This window comes from Sorex fumeus, unplaced genomic scaffold (genome assembly GCF_029834395.1).
Source record: "Sorex fumeus unplaced genomic scaffold, SorFum_2.1 ptg000037l, whole genome shotgun sequence".
Lineage (NCBI taxonomy): Eukaryota > Metazoa > Chordata > Mammalia > Eulipotyphla > Soricidae > Sorex > Sorex fumeus.
In genome coordinates this window covers 21208154-21225378 of record NW_026606094.1, presented here as the reverse complement: position 1 = coordinate 21225378, position 17225 = coordinate 21208154, and the positions used below count along the sequence as shown (strand labels likewise).

General features: G+C 41.8%; 1 protein-coding gene across 2 annotated transcripts in view; it reads right to left on the bottom strand.

Moving 5' to 3' along the window:
- Positions 1-10436: 10436 nt before the first annotated feature.
- IMMP2L (inner mitochondrial membrane peptidase subunit 2) overlaps positions 10437-17225 on the bottom strand; it is a 905603-nt gene continuing 898814 nt past the window's right edge. For both annotated transcript variants that reach the window (XM_056118041.1, XM_056118042.1), the window contains exon 7: positions 10437-11071. In XM_056118041.1, coding sequence (XP_055974016.1) covers positions 10949-11071 — 123 coding nt within the window. In that variant the 3' untranslated portion in view covers positions 10437-10948. The remainder of the gene's footprint in view (positions 11072-17225) is intronic.

The window sequence follows — 17225 nt, the reverse complement described above, 5'->3', positions numbered from 1 at the left end:
GAGGCCTGATTTGACTTTTGGCATCCCATCTTTTCCTAAGTATCAGGGTATGGCCCCAACAAAACAACAGAAAAACAGGAAAAAAAAACCCCAAACCTGTTTTTACTGTTTCAACTCGTTTTCTCATAATGTTTTTTGCCTTTGGGGGGAACGGGGGCATAGCTAGGATCACACTCCATGGTGCTTAGGGCTTACTTTTGGTTCTGAGCTCAAGGATCACACCTGGTAGGCTTGGGGAGGATAATAAGTGGTGTCGGGATCACACCTAGATTAACTATGAGCAAGGCAAATGCCCTACCTGCTGGACTGTATCTACAGCCCCTAGTTCTCTTTTTCTTTCTGTTGCTCTGATTGGGAGATCCACTGATCTGTTTTTAGTTCAGTTTATTTATTTATTTATTTATTTTACTTTTGGTTTGCTGGGCTTTTTGTTATTGTTGTTTTGTTTCTTTTTTCTTTCTTTCTTTTTTTTTTTTTTTGGCTTTGGTTTACATTTGTTTTATTTGTTTTTGTTTGGGGATCCACTGGCTATGCTCAGGGCATACACCTGTGTCTTCACTCTGGGATCACTTCTGGTGGTGTCAGGGGACAATATGTTGTACTGGAAATCAAACCTAGGTCCACTATATACAAATCAAGCACTCTACTTACTGGATAGACAGATGTCTTCATTCCCCCACTGATTCTTTAATCTGTTGTAAATAGCTTGCCACTGAATCTGTCTGGGCTATTTTCAATTCAGCTATTATCATCTTCACTTGGATTGCTGTTTGGTCTTTTTATAATTTCATCAAGACCCTTTTCTACCAGGTTGTATCTTCTTACTTTGCTTGAAAAAAATTTTTTTAAATTTCCCTTCAGTTTTTGTGTTGATATTTATGCCATTGATAAAGCAGCCATCTCTCCCAATCTTCAAGGAATTACATAATGTAGAAGATAATATCTTCCTGTGTTTACACCTCCTCTAGCTTTTGATATTTTCTTATATGTTTGCAATTGTCCAGGTGTTTATTTGGAATGGCTCAGAGTCATTGAGGATGATATTTCCTGAAACTATCACTGTAGTTTCCTAGATATGCCCCAAACTAGAAGCCTTCTGTTAAAACCAAAGTGCCAAATCAAACAAATAGTCCTTTTCTCTTTCTCCCTTCCTCTCTGCTCCCTTGCTTCCTCTCTCGCTCCCTCCTCTCTTCCTGCCTTCCTGCCTTCCTGCCTTCCTTCCATCACATCCAGCAATGCTCTTGGCTTTGCAATCAGTAATAACTCCTAGCAGTGCTTAGAGGACCATATGGGATTCCAGGTTGATTCCAACTGAATCTAGGTTGATTGCACGAAAGACAAGCACCTTACCCTCTGTACTATTACTCTTGGTCCTCTTTCTCCTTCTCCTCCTCCTTCCTTTTTCCCTTCTTTCTTAATATTCACCCATTATTGTTTATTTTGGGAATTCTTGTTTGTTTTGTTTGGGGGCCACACCCAGTGGTGCTCAGGGCTTACTCCTGGTTCTGCACTCCTGAGTACAATCTTTCCAGTCCCCAAATAAAAGGAAGACTTGAATAGTGTTTCAGTCAGCTGTCTGTATTGTAACCTGTGAGTGCTAGACTGCTCTAACTTCAACAATCTCTGTCTCACAGAAGATAGAGAGCCCCTGGTAATGAATGCTGGAGAAAAAAACGGTCAGTGAAATTTGGACCAGCCCGAAAGGATCAAGGCCTTGGAGGCTAAGGACCTACCTCAGGAGTCCCAAAATCAGTGAGATGCAGAATTCCAGGCCAAGTGCCAGGGGAATGCCTGAGATGAGAGGCGGGTGTGATAGATGAGAGTGGGACGTTTGCTTTGCATGCACCTGTCTCAGGTTCAATCCCTGGCATATGGTCCCCCAGTCCCACCAGAAGTGATCTCTGAGCACTGAGTCAGGACTAAGCCCAAATCACTGCCAGGTTTGCCTCACAACTCCCCCTCCCCCTCCCCCCCCACCCTCAGCCCCGTATACATGAAATGCATGTGTGAGGTACTGCAAGGGGCGGCCTCCAGACTCCCAAATGCTCTGAGGGAGCCTCCTGCCCCACATCCAAAGAAGGGGGACATTTGTTTGTTTCTGAAGCTTTCTGGTGTCTTGAGTGTAAGTTCTGTTGGTTTTAAAACACCTTAGATCTTTGGGGGTTCATTTCTAAGGTAAGGTCTTAGAAGTTGGAATGCCTGGTGTGGGCTTGAAACCCTTCAATATTCAAAGAAAATTTGGGGCTTTTAGTTCCTTTTGTGGGTCACTGTAACATGGACTTCCCGATATATTGTCTCTCAGCATCTCCTACTCTTTGTTGTGTCTCTTTCCCTCCACTCCCCACCCCCACCTTGTTTGTCCAATTTGCAGGAACTGCTTAGTTAGTTTTGGAAATTTTTTTTTGGGGGGGGGGTTACACCTAGCGATGCACAGGAGTTACTCCTGGCTCATGCACTCGGGAATTATTCCTGGTGGTGCTTGCGGGACGATATGGGATGCTGGGAATCGAACCTGGGTCATTCGTGTGCAAGGCAAATGCCCTGCCCGCTGTAATCCTGCCCCAGTTTTTGGAATTTTTAAGAGGTAATTTTTCCATGGGGAACAATAGACTAGGTGTGTATACAATAGAAAGATAGGTTTAGGATTTTCCTATTGTCATACTGAATGAGAATCTGGAATTTATCACTTAAATTGCTTCTCTCTCTCCCTCTCTTTCTCCCTCTCTCTTTCTCTCTCTGTCTCTCTCTCTCTCTGTATCTCTCTCTGCATAGAAACAGAATCAATGATACTATTACTCCACTTTTCAATTGGTAATTTCATTATCGTAGGCAAGAAGAATACTGAAAAATCACCAGGATGGAGGGGAATGGAGCGATAGCACAGCGGTTAGGGCGTTCGCCTTACGAAGCGGCCAACATGGCCGACCCGAGTTCGATTCCTCCACCCCTCTCGGAGAGCCCGGCAAGCTACCGAGAGTATTCGATATGCCAGACACAGTAACAACAAAGTCTCCAATGGAGACGTTACTAGGCCCGCTCGAGCAAATCGACGATCAACGGGAGGGCCTTTACCTTTACCTTTACCTTAATTTCATTATCGTAGGCAAGAAGAATACTGAAAAATCATCAGGATGGAGGGGAATCAAACAAGTTTGATTTAGCCTGAAGCATTTTTTTCTCCATCATTCTACTTCACTGACAGTGACCATATACTGATAAATTGAATAACTCATTACTGTGAATAGGCGTAATATTACTTACATTTTGAATTAAAAGGAACTGTCATGAAAGGTATGATTATGTGGAAGTTTTGATGACATTTGTTTGGGGAGGACTGGAGAGATAGAAAGTAAAGGGGAAAAAAAGCAGCGACCTGATCCTTTACAAAATGCAATCACAAAAGGGAAATCACCTGGTGTGGAAGGTCTCAAGGGACTCCTAAGTGTTGCCTGATAACCCGGATGACTGAGGCACTGCTGGATCCCCATAGCAGATGACAATCATCCCAGCATCCTCTCCCCTGTTTAATGCCCCACATTTTTAGAGCATAATGAAGAAAATGCTCACCTCCCCACCATTGTTAAAATGATAATAAAGAGGAAGGTATATAATATGCCTGCCAAGTGGGCAGGCAGGCTGGGGATGGCCGGTACCCCAGAGTCACTGGTGGTGGGATGCCTGAATAATACTGCTATGAACAGCATTGTAAATCGTGGTGTCTCAAAAATAAAATTGAGGGGCAAGGGCATTTGCCTTGCACGCAGCCAACCCGGGTTTGACTCCCAGCATCCCATATGGTCCCCCAAGCACTTCCAGGAGTGATTCCTGAGTGCAGAGCCAGGAGGAACCCCTGAGCATCACCGGGTGTGACCCAAAAAAGCAAAAGTAAATAAACGAAATTGGAAAAAAAAATAAGATTAAAAAAAGAAGAGGGAGGACTTCAGCCTTTCTTTTGGAATCCTCCCATAATCTGAGAGTTTTCCTACTTTACTACTTCTACTTTACTTCTATTTTAAAACTTTCTGTTTTCCTAAGCAAGGTCTTGACTTTGGCCATTTGCTTCTCGGGTATTATTTGCTTTCTAATTTGACTGCTTTAATACTAGAACCTAAACATCTGCAGCTGCTACAACATTTGGTGAGAAGCAGCCAGGAGTTTGCCATCTTTGTCATCAGTATCCACCAGTGTAACTCGCTGAATTCAGTCTCTCTTCTCTCTCAGCCCTTTCTCTTTCTCTCTGGCCTTCCCACCCACACAGCAGGCAGCAGCAGCTCATCCTATGCACTATGCACACTGATCATCTGCTTTCTCAGTCTGCTGACCATCTGTCAGATGGTTGCGATAAAGGGGTAGCCAGAGTATTGACTGTCTTACCCAAGGTTACTCTTTGGGAAATCAGAAGCTGCCTCTCCCTAAGCCCTGTCTGGGGCACTTAGTCTCAGGCAAAAAAAAAAAAAAAATGTTGTTTCACTCTCCTCCCTCTGAGAAAGTTTCCTCTACATCTTCCTTTCAGACTCCCCAGGAGTGAAATGCAGGTTTCCAGAAGGACAATGGAAGGGTGCTGAGGAATCCCTCAGGCATTCCTGAAGGCCCCTGGGGACTTCATGAGAAATCTCAACCCCAGAATGAGTGGAGATTCTTCTTGGCCCCCTCTGTCTTTTCTTCAGCCTGAGTTATTTTCTGACGCCTATAGGTGTGGCCACTCAGGGGCCACTGGGAATTCTGGCCACCTCTGACAATCTTTTTCTCTTTCCCACTATCTTTTCAGGCTTCACTTTATAGCAGGCACTCCTCTGTGACAAAATTGGGACTATCTCTACAAAATCAGCCATTTGTCAGCCAGCTAAGAACCATAAGGGTGGCTTCAGGTCTTTAGGTGCGTTAGACTTGGCGGAGTCCAGAGAATGCCTGAAAAACTTGACCTTTGGGGTGTTACAGGAATGTTGTCTAGAGGGGCCTTCCTGAGTTCTTGTCCTCTCTCTTCTCTCCTTGCTCCACCCTCTGGGGTTAGGCCACACTACCACACTCCAGGTGACTGGCACTCAGATCTGCCCTCCACCACATCAAAGTCAGGAAAAGGAGACTGGAAACATTGATAGAGAAGGTTGTTGGGAGAGTAAAACAGATCAGCTCTGGAAAGGCAGTGAGGCAGGGCTAGCCCAAAGGGACTGACTGCCCCGTGCCAATTTAGGCCAACCCCATTAGACTCTATTGGGAGGTGCTCCCGGGAAGGTATATGCACCAGGGGACAGCTTTCTAGACTGGGTCTAAAGAGACCACACCTCAGGATCCCTGAGGGGAGTGTGGTCACAGCAGGAAGCTCACCCTTAAATAAGACTTTGGAACTCACCTCCCTGCCTCTCCCCTGGCTAAAGATTAGGCTTACTCAAAGGCTTTTGAAACTAAATTTCTGTCTCTCACCCTGTCCTTTATATCTGGCAGGAGGAAGAACCACAATCCTCAGGGTCCCTTGATAAAGGCAGGTAGACAGGGAAGTTCCCCTCCCAAGGCAATGACAAAAGCCAACCTTGCAGAAAACAGGAAAAACAGGATAAGAAGCTCTTGCAGAAATAAAAGGCCAGGAAAGGAACTTCAAAGGAGACCATCACATTCCCACCCCCCCACCTTTGACTTAGGTAGAAGCCCACTTAATGAGAGCAGATTGGAGAAACCCTATAAAGGCCACCTTGAACAAAGCCCCTGCCCGAGCCCATGTGCTGCTTGTACCCACGTGGCCAAGCACATGTTGTGCCCGAGCACATGTTGTGCCCGAGCACATTTTACCTATAATATAATAATGCCATTCCTACAATAAAGGTCACATCATCTGTGTGCCCTTGGTTAAATAGCTAAAAAAAAAAGGGATCTCTGCTCCCCACCCCCCTCACCCCCAGCCCCAGAATTTGACTAGCCTTCGTCCTCTAGAAAATTCTCAAGGGCAGAATTTTTGCCGTATATTTTGTAGCCTTCAAGTCCTGCCCACTTTACAGGAGCAGGTCTCCCTCAGATGTTGTTCCCCTGGTGGAGAGGAGTACTTCCCTTCAGGCGGAGGGCCTCTAAGGAATGTATCAGTAGGAGGAGGGACAGGCTGTCCGAGCTAGCGTGGCTAGTCAGTCACTTGATCTCCTTGGAGAAGCACCTAACCCAAGGGAACGAGGAGTTATACTGGTCAGTGAAGGGTGCTTTGAGCCGGTGACTAAGCATGAGGAGACCCTAAAAATGAGAAATGTCACTCTCTGTCCTCAGAATATAAGGTCAGGGACACCTACTGTCCTTTCTTGATTAGATAGATTTCTGTTTCCTTTCTTCTGCTAGATGGAAAATGGTACAGCGATCTCTAAGGACTCACCCCTTGACTGCATCTTGAAGAACTGGGATAAGTTTAACTAACAAAATCTCCAAAGGAAATTGTTTGCTTTCATCTGTGCTGAGGCCTGGCCAGAACATAAGTTAGAGAATGGAGAGACTTGGCCAAAGGGGAGTTGGGAGTGGGGTTGGGGGAAGCTTTTGTGATCTGTCAATCAGTTTTATCTCTTTTGTAAATAATCTAGGAAGGAGGTGGAGATACCTTAAGTATGTCACTGTCACTGTCCTCCCATTGTTCATCGATTTGCTCAGCGGGCCCAGTAACATTATGACAATTGTTACTGTGTTTGGCATATCGAATATGTCACGGGGGAGTTTGCCAGGCTTTGCCATGCGGACAAGATACTCCCGGTAGCTTGCTGGGCTCTCTGAGAGGGGTGGAGGAATTGAACATTGAACTCCGGTGGGCCATGTTCGCAGCTTGCAAGGCAAACGCCCTACCCGCTGTGCTATCGCTCCAGCCCACTTTAAGTATAACTGGTTTTTTTTTTTTTGAAAAAATTTTTTGCTTCTTTTGTTTTATTGTTTTTGGTTTTGGGGCCACACCTGACAGTACTCAGAGGTTCTCTTGGCTCTGCTCTCAGGAACCACTCCTAGCATGCTTAGGGCTATGGGGGAATGAAACCTGGGTCAAGTGCCCTATCTGCTATACTATCACTATGTAACACTATAATTTACCAAGTTTGTGCAACTAATTTTCACTCTACATTACAATGATAGCTTATGACATAGCTCTTGCCTTTCCCAACTTCTAGCTACAGAGATTAAGCAAAGAGAGGCACCATAAAAATCAGGAAGAGAACTTAACTGTCAAAATTAGTGCAATTTCTTCCATTTATCACTATCAGGAGTAGGAGAGACATCAAAGGATAGCTAGAGAAAAAAATAAAAAAGGCAAAGGAAGAAAAAGGCACCATCAGCTTATGGCAATTCTTAAGTCTTACCAGCCAAGCTTCAAGATGGGAGTATGTTGGTACAAATGTTATGTCTTTTTTTTTTTTCTTTTTCAGTTTTGAGTCACACCCAGCAATGCTCAGGGGTTTTTTGTTGTTGTTGATGTTCGTTTTTTTTTTTTTTTTAAGTTTTGGGTCACATCTAGCAATGCTCAGGGTTTTTATTGTTGTTGATGTTTGTTTGGGTGTTTTTTTAGTTTTGGGTCTCACCCAGCAACGCTCTTTTTTCTTTTTTTTTTTTGGCTTTTTGGGTCACACCCGGCGATGCACAGTGGTTACTCCTGGCTCATGCACTCAGGAATTACCCCTGGTGGTGCCTGGGGGACCATACGAGATGCTGGGAATCAAACCAGGGTCGGCCACGTGGAAGGCAAACACCCTACGACAGTGATATCACTCCAGCCCTCTCAGGGATTACTTCTGGCTATAAAATGCTGGAGATCAAACCTCAGGAGCCACATACAAGACAAACACCCTACCACTGTACTATCACTCCAACACCAACCAGTCTTAAAAAGACAGTTGCCAGCCAGAAAATTAATAATAATAATAATAATAATAATAATGGTGCATCTTTCTCTCAAAGACCTATAAGGACTCTTAATGTTTAGATGAAGTAACATTTAAAAAGTAAGATAAATGTTCCCAGGGAGAACCCACCTTGCTCTAATTTAGTAAATCTAAAGCGGCAAGACATTTTAAAGTTACCTAGAGTTAACCAGCTCTTACTGTGCCTATACAAATCAATTGCCACTTTAATTAAGGACAAATAATATGTTATGTAAATTAGAAAGGTGGAAAGAAAACCATACTTCATTTCAGAGACATGCCTCTTTGTGTAAAAACTGTATTCTTGTCCCATAGAAGGATAATAAAATTTCTCGTTAAAATCCAATGTAAAATCAGCCATGGCCTTTTAAAGTATGCAGTAGGTTTGGCTCTGGCTACTTAGGTTCTGTCAGTTTCCAAAATTACAGTCTTTCTGATCTCTAATTGCCTTATTGGAAAGGATCCCCTCTAAAAGTCAAAGAATAATGTCTAATAGCATCCAATCTCTTGTGTGTCTCCCCTTTTATCCTTACCCTGCTCTCTCTTGAACCCCTAAGCTTAAACCACACTATAGCAGGGCTGGATAATTTGAAATACTGGGTCTGAACTTTCCAATTGGAATTAAACAAAGAACTACGTCAAGAATGGAGGACTAGGGCTGGAGTGATAGCACAGCAGGTCAGGTGTTTACCTTGCACGCACCAAGCTGGGTTCGATTCCCAGCATCCCATATGGCCCCCCAAGCACCACCAGGAGTAATTCCTGAGTGCAGAGCCAGGAGTAACCCTTGTGAATTGCTGGGTGTAGCCCAAAAAGAATAAAAAAAAAGAAAAAGAAGACTAGTAATAAGTAATATTTTGGGTCTTTCTTATGGCAGAGTCTCCTGCCCCTGCGCCTGGCTGTCCTCACCGGGGCCCCTTGGAGGGGAGCGGGTTGAGCTTTCCTCCCCGCCCCAACCAGGGCTCCGGCAGCTGAAGGCCTCCAGAACCAGCCACCACCATGCTGAGACCACTCTCTGCACACATGAAGGTACTGGCAGAGGAACAAAGGCTTGCAGGTCCCGGGACTGAGATCTCCAAGCCTACTCGGATCACGGCTGAGTATCCTCCACCCAGATTCTCCAAATTCCAGTAGGGGTGGGGGTGTCACACCCACCAACTGGACCCCTGGTGCCGTGTAATCCCATCAAATGGCCAAGACTCAGAGACGATAACACCCAGCTCCCGGAAGCACGTGCCCCAGGCGACATCTTATTGTGACATCTTATTATCTCATTCCTACTTTGGACAAACTGGTAGGCTACCAAATGTAACTTGCCCACACGGCAGAGTCTGGCAAACTCCCCATGGCGTACCCAATGTGCCAAATACCAGTAACAATGATGGGTGTCATTCTCCTAACACTGAAAGAACCTTGAATATCCTCAGGGCTAGGACTAAAGAGACATTACTGGGGCCTGCTCGAGGCAATCGATGAATAACAGGATGGTTGTGATCGTGATCGTCTTTCTTACATTTGGCCCATAAATACCTTAATAAAAAATTGTTTCTGTTCAAGATCCCTTAAGTTATAGATGCTGCTGTAGCACAGATTGGACATTCCCTCTGACTTCCACAGAAGGCCCAGGGACAAATTCCTTTTTTTGTTTTTTGGAGGCTCCACTTGCACCCTGAAACTTCACTTTGAGTAGAAAACAGCCAGATAATTTTTTGGTCCCTATTCCCATGTTGCAAGACTAGAGTCCTGGCCCATACAAAATGGAATCACCAGTTGTGAAAGTTCAAGAGGAGGCATCAGTGATACCTGATAAAATGGAAGACTGAGTTCCTGGTAGATCGATCCCAACTGTAGCACTGTAGCACTGTCCTCCGTTGTTCATTTATTTGCTTGAGCGGGCACCAGCAACATTTCCATTGTGAGACTTGTTACTATTTTTGTCATATCGAATATATCACAGGTAGCTTGCCAGATAGCTTGCCAGGCTCTCTGAGAGGGGCAGAGGAATCGAACCTGGGTTGGCTGCGTGCAAGGCAAACGCCCTACCTGCTATGCTATCGCTCTGGCCTATAGATCCCAACAACAAAAAATAATCATGTAAGCATCTTCTTCCCTGTTTTAATGCCCCACACTCTTGAAGCATAATAAAGAATGCTCACCCATCTGACCTTGTTAAAAAGGTATAAAAGAGAAGATCTTCAGTCTTTCTTCTGAATTCTACTCTAGGAGGCCCCTTACATAATTTGGGAGTTTCCCTGCCTTCCTCTCTCTCATTAAATTTGACCATTTGTTTTTTTGGTAACTTGCTTTTAATTTGTACTACTTAAGGACAAGAACCTAAAAGTCTATGCCCATACAACAATAGTACAGTGGGTAGGGCACTCATAGAGATAGTGCAATGGGTTGGCTGACTGGGCCTCAATCCTTGGCATCCTGTATGGTCTCCATGTGATCCTGTCAGGAGTGATCCCCAAGTGCAGAGCCAGAAGTAAACCTGGAATACCACTAAGTGTGGCTCAAAATACTAAGCCAAACTAAATGAAACAAACACACACAAAAAGACCCCTCAAAACATTGTTTTTTTAATTACTTTTAAAAAAGAATGGTATTGTCCTCATTTATAACTAGTTTTCATGATACTTTGGAGACTGTCAATTACCATGTAATTTTGAACACTGTGTATAACATGTTTCATTTGAACAAGAAGTGACAAATTAATTACCTTAATCAGATATTAATTTTGAAATTATTTCAGCAGCAAGCATCCAAGTCAAAACAATCAAACTGTATAACAAATCATCTCAAATTTGCTGATTTCAAGATATAGGGGAATAAAATTTTTATGTTTCCAAAGGCTTTCAATTGTTTTTTCATTACACAGTAGGATATTAAATTTTAACACAAAATTATGGGCCTTGAACCCTTTATTTTTAAACTTTTTTTTTCAATAATACAGTTTATTCTAATGTGATAGAAATGTTTCTTGCATCATCTCCTTGGAAGTCTTGGCGTTTAGAAGGTTTTTCTCCATTCTTCATCCTCAAATTGGTGGTGGCATTTCAATGCTAGCTGTTCAGGGAGATTCATGCAGTCTTTTCACTCTGAACTGGCAAGCGCTCTGGAGGAAGCACAGATTCTAGTTTCCTCCAGCGCTCCGGAGGCCACAGGATATGCGTAGCGTGGGCATGCAGAAGTCCTAAGGAGACCTGATCCAGGAAAAACATGAAGCAAGAAAAGAGTCATTTGACAAGGACCACCATTAGTAACAGGAATTTAATCCTTGCCTGACATTCCATGATAGATGAGAATTATTAAAATTAGTAAAAACCTACAATGGTACTTTATATGAAAAAGTCTTTATACTCCACAATGATTTAAAGTACGGAATGATATTATCTCTACTTTGTGTATAACAAAATTAAGTCTCAACAGGTACTTGATTGCTATAAATCACACATAGTTACCAAGCAATAGTCTGGCTGTCTAACTCCAGATTCAGTATCCTTAATTGCCTAAAAATCCTACAAATCCAGAAAGCTTCAATCTGGTTTATGGCCTCAGAATTTCCAGGTTTCCCAATAACTCAAAATTTCATTGTGAAAAGGCCTATGGATATGAAAAAAAAGTTAAAAGATAAACAAACTCATTTTGTTCCCTGGGCCTGAAGAGCAAGAAGAATCTGGTGGAAGAGTAGAGGAATTGCCTCCCTGACAAACGCATTGAGTAACTAAGAACTAGCACTTTTGGAAAGAACTAGAATACCAGGTATCCCCCTTGAAACTAAGACCTTTTCCTACATGAACACAATGCCATTGCTATAAACAGAAAATTATTGGGACAAGAAAAAAAAACCCTTAATGTACAGTTCCCATTCACAATTTCCATTTATCTTTTATAGCTCTTTTACTTCTAACAAGGAAAATAAATTGCATCATGTTTGTCATTATTTTGCTTTAGCTTACATAACAAGTCTCACAATGGAGACATTACCAGTGCCCGCTTGAGCAAACTGATGAACAATGGGAGGATAGTGCTACAGTGCAGCTTACATTTAATTCATCTGAAATACAAGCAACTTATGTGGTAAAATGTCCTATACCTCTATTTTTTCCAATTTCCCCCTCCTGATTTGAATTTCTGTTGATGAGATATTTTTCTGCTATTTGCTTGTTTGTTTTTTTGCTGCGTGTGAAGGGTCAGGGAATATCAGCTATGCTCAGGGATCAGTCCTAATGCTGTTTGGGGGATCAAGCCACAGATCAAACCAGGATCTCCCCAGTGCACAGCAAGAGTGTTGCCTTGCACTATTTCTCAAGCAAGCCCTGATTCAAGTTATTTGCCTGTGTCATTTGACTATCAGCGTATTTTCACTGGAGAAGTGTTAACCTAACCAAAATGGGCAGAAGATTGATTTAATTTGCGAGTTGTCAATTTGAGGTGTATGTGGTACAGTGTACAAAACAATTATCATCCAGTGAAATCAAAATCTAAGAAAGTATTCAAAGCCCTATCAAAGAAGGTGTGCAATGATTACAAAGAATTCCTACTGGCAAAACTGAGAACACTCAAACAGCAATAAAATATAAACAAAAAAAAAACAAACCACATTTTGACTTAAAGATTTTTGATACCACTAGATATTTATTCTTTGTACCTAATCAACCTAAAATTGGACATGTCTTTTAAAACTCTTGATTCCAATTATCAAGGAAATGCTATTTCACAGGATAAACAAACAAAAAGCAAAAACACAGCAATCCTATCTTTCCATATTTTAGTCTCCCTTCTTTCATAGAAAACACTGGTTCTCAACCACAGTAAAACATTTATACCATCATAAAAATGCAAATTAGTTTCAAGCTCATTACATCATAAGTATAAACAACATCAAATTTAGAGTAAAGGTCATGATTTCTTTGCACTTATTTTGTCATTAAAATCATTCTAACAGTAAAATGGCAGGGTCTTGTGTTAAAATTCATTATCTGAATATATGATTTTCCCTTCCCACTTTAGTACTGTTATTGTTTAATATAGTTAGGCTCATTTATTTCTATTTTCATTGCGTTACAGAGTTTGCATTTGTTGTCATTTTAATTGAGATTTGAATATTTGCATGGGTCAGAAGACAAAATTATAGTTTAAAGGTGTGGGAGGCAGAATAATACCCTCCCCCCATCCCCACAGTCATGCTGTAAAAATGTTAAAACTTGATTTGCAGAAAGTGTGAATATGTAATATTATAGTGCAATTAACGGGGATTATGGTTACAGTTCAGTTAACCTAAAATGCAATCTTGTATTATGCCACAGGCCCACGTGTAATCATAAAGGTTCATAAGGATATAGCGATAAGCAGAAGGGTCAGATAGAGCAAGAGATCTGAAGAGAAAGGGCCCCAAGAGAAGGAATATAGGTGGCTTCTGAACTGACAAGAAAACAATTGTCCCGTAGAGATTTTGAAATAAATGTAGCCCTGCTGATACCTTAATTCTAGTCTGGCAAGACCCATAGTAGACTTCTGACCTTCACAAATGAATAATAACTCATGTTGTTTCAAGTCAATAAATTTGTAGTAATTTAATACAGGAGCATTAGGAAACAAATACTGAAAAATGCAGAGACATTCTATTCCATTCACAACCTGATCTCCAACAGAGCAGTTATTTCTGGTTTACTCTTTCTTTTCTTTTCTTTTCTTTTTTTTTTTTCTGAAAGAAAGGGCAAATATACATTCCTAATATCCTTTCTATCTTATACCAAAGGTAAGATACTTTTGGTATAAGATAGAAAGGATAGTCTTGAAAACCATTCCTTGAAGTTCCAAAGCAATGGAACTCAAGTTTTTCATTGTTTTGTTTGTTTTTATTTTGCAAAGTCCCTATCCAATCAGAAAGGGCTTCTGCTGATTAGAACTACTCAAAAGTCAAGATGTGTATTTTTCCTTTTGCTTCAAGCCCAGAAAAGGTGCATCTAACCAATGTAAAAAAACTTTTTAAACGCATTTTAGACATCCTAAGGGATAGAGCTAAATGGTGGTAACCATTCCAAATCCTAATCAGTCTTACTGCAGCTTTTTACTATTTTTGTTCTTTTCTGGATTCCATTCAACTAGGAAACAGTTTCTCTCTGTTCTCTTAATTACCCTTAAAAAAATTTAATCACCACTATTCAGTTGTTCCTCAAGCCTTTATTAGCTTTTCCAAGTTGCTTAACTTTTTTTCATAAGGTTTATTTGTCAATATTTTAACTTAGCTAAATTTTTGGCAATACATTGGCTTGTTTTCCTAGTTTAGGGCATAAGTGATTTAGGTTTTGCTGTTGCTGTTGTTTTTAAAGCAACACTTATTTTGCCAAAAAGCTATGAGTCTTTAATTCTAAATCTTTGCTGCAGTCAGATAGTTAGAGGGGCCCCAGTAATAAAGACCTTTTTGAGAATAATGAACTACCTAGCAGAAGAAACTACCTAACCCCAAAGTAGCCCAAAGGCAAGAGAAACACTTCCTATTGAGATGCAAATGTTAAGGTCTTTGGAAGTGGAAAATTTCTGGAAAATCTGAGGTCCCACAGATGCAAAAACTGAGGCACCAGCCACAAAAGGGTGATCTCTTCAGAAAAGAAGCCACAAGAGAATCCGAAAATTGTGATAAAAATTTAAAAAGACCATCAAAAGTGTAAAGTTTTCCTTGTGACTAAGCAAAGCCTAGATTAGCTTTCATGTATGCAGAGAACTCCAGGCCAAGACTATTTAGAAAAACTCTATATAACTTTCTTCCAAAAGCCATTCACTGTTTTTTTTTTTTTTTTGGCCCGGGTTTTTTCCTGAACCATATATTCTTCTCATCCATTCCCTTCACATTTGTCTAAGTAAGTTTCTTTCAATAAAAACTATGTGGCTTCAGGACTTCACTTCCTCTTGAAATTCTTTTCTTGGAGGGAAGGCAATGGACTTGGAACGCCACAGCAGAGGTTAGGACTGACTTGCCTGCAAAGAACAATTCCTCGATCCAGATCCAGCCGGAGTCTAAAGCTCCCTGAGAACTCAGGTATGGGCAGCTGTTCCCACACTGTCAGACATGGCCTAATGGCTGCCTTGAGATGCTGGCAGGCTCTGCGGGTCCCTGCTGTGTCGGTGCTGAGAGCAGACTTTACAAGTTCTGACCCATGCCAGGCTTTCCCCAGGTGGCTGAGGATGGCAACTAGAGTGGTGGAAGCTCTCTTCTCCCGAGACTACCTCCCCACTTTACCAAGCTACCTGCAACACCTTTATGGGAAGAACAAAATCTCTAATCTGTATCATTATGAATATTATGGAAAATTTTCTGTCAGATGACTAGGAACATTAAAAAATTTGTTATAGACACTTGTTTCTTTTACTTTTTACTGATATTTTCTTCCCTGCACTGTCATATATATATATATATATATATATATACATATACATATACATATATTTTATATGTTTTAAATTCAAAAGTATCAAAAGTTATGCTTCAGGGGCTTGAGCAATAGCACAGTGGTTAGGGCATTTGCCTTGCAAGCGGTTGACCCAGTTTTGATTGCCAGCATCCCAGATGGTCCCCTGAGCACCACCGGGGTAATCCCTGCGTGCAGAGCCAGGAGTAACCCCTGTGCATCACTGGGTGGACCCAAAAAGCCAAAAGACCAAAAAGAAAAAAAAAGTTATGCTTCAGGTACAGTTTTGGTTTCCACACATTTTTTTTTGGGGGGGTCACACCTGGCGATGCACAGGGGGTTACTCCTGGCTCTGCACGCAGGGATTACCCCGGTGGTGCTCAGGGGACCATCTGGGATGCTGGCAATCAAACCAGGTTGGCCGTGTGCAAGGCAAATGCCCTGCCCACTATGCTATTGTTCCAGCCCCTCCACACATTAATTTTAAGAGATTTGCTGACGCAATTGTGTAGGCCTTTTAAGTTTGAAATCTTGATAGTAAGATTTCAGTAAGCTTGGAACTTAGAAAGGAGCTGAATTTTATGTGAAACTGGTTTGCTGTATTCTTGTTTGAGTGAGATGAATCTTTTGTTCAGCTCAAATGATTGGAAGAAGCCAACCTATATTATGAGGAACAATCTTTTTCACTTAGTGTTCACTGATCTAAATATGATTTTTACACAAAATTTTTTTAAACAAAATGAATAAATACACCCCCCCTATTTCTTCACAAAAACATTACAAATAACTGAACAAATAATTTGACACTGTGGTTCAATTTAACTGATATGTAAAATTAGCACTGTCTTCCCGTTTTTCATCAATTTGCTCGAGTGGGCCCAGTAACGTCTCCATTTTGAGACTTGCTGTTACTGTGTTTGGCATATCGAACAAGTCAGGGGTAGCTTGCCAGGCTTTGCTGTGCAGGTGAGATTGTCTCAGATAGCTTGCCGGGCTCCAAGAGGGGCGGATGAATTGAACCTGGCTCTGCCTAGCAGGCGGCTTCCAAGGCAAATGCCCTACCACTGTGCTATCTCTCTTAAGCATCACATTGACAAGGGCTTTCTAAAATACTGGGGCTGGAGATGTGGATCAGGGGAGTGTGTTTTGCATGGGATAGGATAGTTTGGCCCCTATACCATGCGGCCCCTAAGCATGGCTAATGAGGCTGACTTCCCTTCCAAACACTATGGGCAGGGCAATGTTTTGAGTGAATTATGTATGCATACTACCTCTAATTCTCTGTGAGATAAGTCACTATTACCTGTTCTTCAAGGTTGAAGAGTACTGGAGGCAACACCATGATTCTGGAGCTGAGATCTGAATTACTGGCACTCTGGTTCAAGAACCTCTATCTCAGTCTCACCACACACTTATTCAAATAAGACATTTATTCTAATGAGACATTTGGCAAAGAGGAAAGATTTTAAATTAAGTCAGGACATTAAGAAAAAAATAGGTCTATTCTGGATGTAATCAAGGTATCATCACTCTAATCACACTATTTATTGGCGTGCAGGATATATTTTTCTGGTTACAACTAAAGTAATCAAAAGAAAAAGCACATTGCTCTGGGCTGACCATAACAATGGGACTGTATTTGCAAATATAAATATGAGAGCATAAGTATAAATAAGACTTTAGATATCATTAGGATACTGTTCTCACAAAGAAAGATAAGCATGCACAGACACCAGGGCAGAGGCAGAGGGGGCTGCATATAAAACTCTGACCAATCACACTAATAACATCTTCTTTTGATTTGTTCTTGTGTTTGGGCCACACACAGTGATGCTCAGGGGTTACTCCTGGCTGTGCATTCAGAGATCAATCCTGGTGGTTCTCAGGGAAACCCTATGGGATCCTGGGGATTGAGCCCAAATTTGCCACTTGCAAGACAAGCCCC